The 6516-nt window shown below is 45.0% G+C and overlaps 1 protein-coding gene across 2 annotated transcripts in view; it reads right to left on the reverse strand.

The window, feature by feature from the left end:
- Window positions 1-6516, reverse strand: part of Arfgef2 (ADP ribosylation factor guanine nucleotide exchange factor 2) — an 81557-nt gene that overhangs the window by 7465 nt on the left and 67576 nt on the right. For both annotated transcript variants that reach the window (XM_026787088.1, XM_005362870.3), the window contains exons 35-36: window positions 5301-5431; window positions 1658-1826 (exon numbers count right to left, since the gene is read on the reverse strand). In XM_026787088.1, the coding sequence (XP_026642889.1) occupies window positions 1658-1826; window positions 5301-5431 (300 nt within the window). The remainder of the gene's footprint in view (window positions 1-1657; window positions 1827-5300; window positions 5432-6516) is intronic.

The raw sequence follows: 6516 nt of genomic DNA on the forward strand, positions 1-6516 counted from the left end.
GCAGAGAAACTCTGTCTCAAAACACCAAAAAAGAAAAGAGAATTCTAGAGTTCAGGCTGGCAAGAGGGCCCAGTGAGAAAAGTCACTTACTGTGTAAGCCTGGAGACCTGAGCTGACTCCACAAAGTTGTCTTCTGACAGCCACAACACACATGCTATGGTATGTACATACCTTCATGTTATGCACAGACAATAGTTTTTAAATTTTAAGAAAGAATTTCCTTTAATCCCAGCACTTGGGAGGCAGAGACAGGTGAATTTTTGTGAGTTCAAGTTCTAGGATAGCCAGGCCTACATAGAGAAAGCCCATATCATAAAAAAAAAAAAAAAAGATTGAAGATTGATGTGGGATTCCTCACTGTATGCTGTGAATATCATTGGTTAATAAAGAAACTAGTTTGGCTGGATAAGGTAGGTAGGCGGGGAAAACGAAACTGAATGCTGGAGAAAGGAGGCAGGGTCAGAGAGAAGCTATGTAGCCCTACCAGAGACAGACGCCAGAACATTACTGGTAAGTCACTGCCACGTGGTGATACACAGATTAATGGAGATGGGTTAAATTTATATGTAAGAGTTAGCCAAGAAGAAGCTACAGATAATGGGCCAAGCAGTGATTTAGTTAATACAGTATCTGTGTGGTTATTTTGGGACTGAGCTGGGAAAACAAGCTAAGATCCTTCCCTTCAACAGATGATGGATGATTTTGCCTACAAAGCACCACAGTTTTTTTTAAAGTATGAAAATATGTTTTATACACATATAATAGATAAAATATTAATGTAAAATTAATAATTACATTAATAATTAGAATTAACAAAATGTTAGTATATAAAATATTAATATATATAAAAACAATCAGCCAGAGATGTGCCAATTACTCTGGACAAAACCTTCCCACAGGCAATGGGCACGGACAACAGTCATTTAAAATGGGCAAGGTAGCATATGCCTTTAATCCCAGCACTCAAGGTAGAGGCAGACAGATCTTTGAGGTTCTACAGAGTGAGTTCCAGGGTACCCAGGTCTACACAGAGAAACCCTGTACCAAAAACCAAACCAAACCAAAACTAAACCAAGCCCACACAAAACAAACAACAAACCCTCAGAGTCAGGCCTAGTGGCCACAGCTGTAATCTTATCACTCAGGAGGCTCAGACAGAGACTACCATGTGTTTTAGGTTAGACTGAGCTACTAGCAGGTTCTAGCGTAGCCTGGGCTCATAGCAAACAATTTTGTTTCGACAAAACAAGGTATCTGGGGAGAAGGTTAAGGGATCATAACAAAAGTCTGTAGAATGTTTTGGCAAAGTTCAGGATTGTAAGACACCTACAGTTTCTACCCCTGGAAAAATATGTAAGTATCATATAGGCTGGTGAGTCAGTTCCGTGTCAAGAGCACTGGACCCAGCTTCAGTACCCAGCACCCACATGGAGGCTCATAGCTGACTACAACTCCATTCCGAGAGGATGCAGTGCCCTCTTCTGACCCCCATGGACATCAGGCATGTGGTACACCAACATACATGCAGGTAAAACGCTCATACACATAAAAACAAACAATACATTAAAACAATATTAACATCAGAATTCTCTCCAAAGACTTAGTATTTTAGGATGGTGGCTGTATGGCTTGTCACAAGCCTGTCTGTGTGCCTCACCTGCTCTCCAGAGGACAGTTCGCTGCTCATAGTTGGAATTGAAGGCCTTGGAGAACGAATGGGACTCCTGCAGGCAGTCCAACAGCTTGAAGAGGTGCCGGGAAGACATGAACTTGTACATGCCCCGATTCTCCGTCTCGATGTGGATATCTGCATCTAGTGTGTCTTGCTAAAGGGGAGAGACAAGACGGCTGAATGAAGACTTTAGCAGGTACTGAGGCATTGTTAGGGCAGACAGACAAGACAGTCCAAGTCTCTCAGAATCACTCTTGGAGTGCTTCCACTCAGAGTCTGTCTCTGGCTGCATCCTGAGGGGCTGTGTGGTGGTGGGCTCGGGACCCATGTTTCCAAGCTGTCAATCAGTACTGTCTGCTGCGTAAGCAGGGAGTGTGCTTCAGTACCTCGCTACAACACTGTGCTTTCTTTTTTCTTTTCTTTTCTTTTTTTTTTTTTGAGACAGGGTTTCTCTGTGGTTTTGGAGCCTGTCCTGGAACTAGCTCTTGTAGACCAGGATGGTCTCGAACTCACAGAGATCCTGTGCTTTCTCTTTTCAAATGCAATCAAAGTGGCAGATGGCCAGAGTCCCAAGCTAACAAAGACAGGGAGAGGAGAGCTAAGCCCATGGCTATTGAAGCTCAGTCAGATGACCACTCAAGCCCAGCGATGGCCTTAAGACTGGCTAAACATGTGTGCAGTGCTCCAAACTGTTAGTCAATGTGCAGCCTGAAACCTGACACATGCTCAAGAGACTTTTATATTTCTGGAAATTTCTAGGAATTGGCCATCCTCCTCGTAAGAGGCTGAGGAGGAAAGACTGTAAAATGTCCTAAGTTGATCTAAACTCTGGAGCAGTTGTTGTCAAAACCCCAGCTGATGCCAGATGTGCTAACACACACCTACCTGCTATACCAGCTGAGACAGGATGATCAGGACTAGCTTGGGCTACCCAGTGAGTTCGAGGCTGAGCTGTACAGTGAGACCCTATTTTAAAGCAGATGCTAAACTCCATACAAGATTTGGATTGGTAGAGAAATCTTGAAAACATACAAGATTGGAGGGCTGACATTCCTAGCTTCTAAAACACTAAAAAGCTACAAGAATCAGGTTAGCGTTCTGCTGGCACACAGATGGCGATGAATTAAGCAGCATGGGGACACAGAAACAGGCCTTGTACTGATGGTAAAGTGGCTTCCGAGACAAATGCCAGGAAAGGAAAGACTGCATCCGTGCTGAGGGTGCAAGACCATCACATACCAGAGACAGAACTGGGTTCCCACTTTACACAGTACACAAGAACAAAGCATGTTTGAAGATGTAAGGACACCTCATGCAGAGCACCCTTTCTTTTGAGACAGGGTCTCTTTTATGTAGCTCTGGCCATCCTGAAACTCACTCTGTAGACCAGGTCAGCCTTGAATTCACAGAGCTCCTCCTGCTTCTGCCTCTAGAGTGCGACGATTAGAGGTGTGCACCACCACCTCTGGTCACTTATATAAACATCTTAAAACAGCTAGAGGGGGGCTCCAGCAGTTAAAGAGCTCTGGCTGTAACTCACATGTTGGCTCACAACTGACTGTAACAACCTCTCCTGGCCTCCTTGGGCAGCAGGCACTTTGTGTACAGATACATATACAGACAAAACACCCATACAAATAAAATAAAAAAAAAAAAACTCTTAAAACATGGTTCTATAGCTAAGTATGGTGGGGTGCACCTGTAACCATAGCACTGGGGATGTAAAGGCAGGAGATGGAACACAGCCCAGCCTAAGCTAGGAAGCAAGTTCGACGCCAGTCTTGGCAGACATGAGAGCCTGTCTCAAAAACAAACAAACAAACAAACAAACAAACAAACAAACCAGGTGGTGGTGGCACACTCGTTGAATCGCAGCACTTGGGAGGCAGAGGCAGTGGATCTTTGAGTTTGAGGCCAGCCTGGTCTGCAGAGGGAGTTTTCTAGGACAGTCAAGACTACACAGAGAAACTCTGTCTTGAAAAAAATTAAAACCAAAACCAAAAACTGAAAACACACATAGAAAGGGAGAGGAGTTTCCGGTCATAACTGACAAGGAATGAGCATGTGTTATACACATATAACTTAGAGTTTAACAGTAAAGCAGTAGTTATAAAATGGTCAAGTGTCCACCAAATCAGATGGTAGACTCTACTACTATTAAGGACAACATATGAGGGGTGGAGATGGGACATTTTTCTTTTTTAGTGAGTAAGAGTACTGCTGTGTAGTGGCCTGTTTTAGCTTCCGCAGCACTGGGATTACAGGCAAGCACCGCCACACCCAGTATTAGTCATAATGGCCAGAGGAGTAACTGTGCTATGGAATGGCCACAGCAGAATGTTATATGGCCATATGTCAAAGAGATACTGCTGTGCTGTGTAATACAAATGAACTCAAAACCCCCTGCTAAATTAAAGGATCACACCCCAAAGTTCACACTCTGTACTCTTTATATGAGATGCTCTCAACAGGCAAATCCAGAGACAGAAAAGCCGATGAGTAACTCGCACGGTCAGAAAGAGGGATGATGGGGACTGCTGATGGCCACAGTACTGTTTTCACAGGAAAACATTCTCAAGTGACAGTGTCTGCATGCCTTTGTAAAAACAAAGGACTGGACTGCTTAGCTTAAAAAAATGAAAAGCACAGAACGTGCAGCTGTGTTAAATTCAGCAGTTCTTATCCACTTAGGTGGCGACAGGGCTGAGGCTCTGTCTGGATACAGGTTGCTGGCTGACTGCAGCCCCTCACTCAGAGCATGCTAGCCTCAAGCTAGCAAAGTCTCCAATGCAGCAAAAGGTTATTGCCTGGATGCTGGACACTAGTTCTGCTTCTAGAATCGTTTACATGCAGAGAGCCTCACATACAATACAAAGATGTGCTTCCTAAAGAAAAGCTGGGGATGCTACATTTATTTTGTGTGTGCATGGGTACCACAGCATGTGTATGGAGGTCAGAGGGAGTAGCTTCCCTCCTTTTACCATGTAGGCCCTGGGCTCCAACTCAGGTTGTCAGGGTAAGTGGCAAATGCTTCATTCACTGAGCCATCTCACTGGCTTCAGGAGTTTTTATATACATATTGTTCCTCTCATATTTTTGTTGTAGTTTTCTCTGTAATCCCCTGGCTTGCTTTTGTTTCTGTTTGTGATTTCTGAGACAAGGTCTTATGTAGCTCAAGCTAGCTGCAAACTTACTGAGTAGCCCAGGCAGGCCTTGAACTCATGACAACTCTCTGGCCTTAGCCTACTGAGTGCTTGGATCTCTCACATGTGCCACCACACAGCCTTCTCAGTTATTGATGATAAAGCTGTACAGCAAGGGTAGGGAGTTTCACTGAGATAAACAAACCTTTCCCTAGCACCAAGGGAGGGTGGTACCTGGGCAGTGCTATGCTAGTAAGCCAACTCTAAGGGGAATAAAGACCTTTGCCTTTCAGTGTTCTCTGTGGTGTATGTTGTTTCACTGTGCTCAACTGCCAGTGAGCAGCACAATGTTTCTAAATGTAAGGGTGGACAGAGATGAGCATGATGGGATCGGGACTGCCCATCTGTGCTGGCTCCAACATGTTGCTGCTACTCACAGCCTCCCATGGACAAGAGTGCCCCAGCCCAGGCCCTGGGGTAGTTACCTGGGCAGCAACCATGTGCTCTGCATCCTCCTTTTTGCTAGTCGCAGGGTAAAACACGATGTTGTCAATGGTCTGTATCAACTCCAACTGAACCACACACTTGATGAGGAGGCTGGCCAACAGCTTCTGATCTACATAGATGATAAACATTAACCCTGACAATGATTCAGTACTCTTCACTGAGCTCTTCCTGTGAGCCCAGAACACTTGGTGCTGTGGCATGGCAATGAATGAAAACCCTGCCCCCCCAAACACCCACAGTACCCAAAACAACAGGTAGGACCTAAGAGTGGTGTTCAGTGGCATGACAGGGTAGAGAGAGGTGAACCACCAGGGTTGTATTGCAAGCTTAAGCAAAATGCCAAATGTCTCCCCCAAAAAGTGATTATGAAACAACAAAAGAAAAAGGAAAGCAGAAAAGGAGGGAAATTCAGGAAAATTGAAAAGGAAAGTAAGAAAAATTGAACAAAGATCTGAAGGTGAGAGAATCGACTGCAGAACCTGTGTCTTTCAGCAAGTTTCACCATCAGCCACAGCACTCCTACACTGCTACTGTGGGCTGCGCCCTCATAGCAGGCAGGCAGGGTGCCGACACCAGCTAGCTTCTGAAGGCAGGCATAGCTCAGTTTGTAAGGGTCTGGGGAGCTCTTCTAAGTTCTTAGTTTCTTGGCCACTTTTTTCCATCTTGGAAGTGGTGCAGCTTTCTGAATCTCCTACTTCTCTACATCTTTGACATGCTCTTTAGGGCACCTGTACCCATGAGGTTCTAGATTTGATCCCCACCCCTGGAGTGGGGTATGAGGAGGTGCTCTTTTACCCTGTGGAATAGTGAACCTTTGCCTAATCACAGTTCTTTATTCTGACTGCTCCCTGTTCTACAATGCAGCCCTGCCATGAGAGGCTGACTCCATGCACCCTGTGTCTCCAGCTCGAGGGCTTGAGCATCTCAAAAGTTCTGTCCGATTCATGGTCCACTAGGTAAAATGAAACTCTCTCTCAGCACATGAGAGAACTAGAATGTTGGAAAGTCCAGCACCGCAACAGGAAGGTGGAAAGCAGTTGTCTTTTTAAACGTGGGTGTAAAAGTCTACAACAGTGTAACAACTCTCTCTGCAGAATGTTCCAACTTTCGAGGGAATGAGGAGGAGTCAGTTCAGGGGTAGAAGTTTCCCTAGCATGTAAAGCCATGGGTTCAATCTCCAGAAACACCTAAAAT

Source organism: Microtus ochrogaster, linkage group LG8, assembly GCF_000317375.1.
Source record: "Microtus ochrogaster isolate Prairie Vole_2 linkage group LG8, MicOch1.0, whole genome shotgun sequence".
Lineage (NCBI taxonomy): Eukaryota > Metazoa > Chordata > Mammalia > Rodentia > Cricetidae > Microtus > Microtus ochrogaster.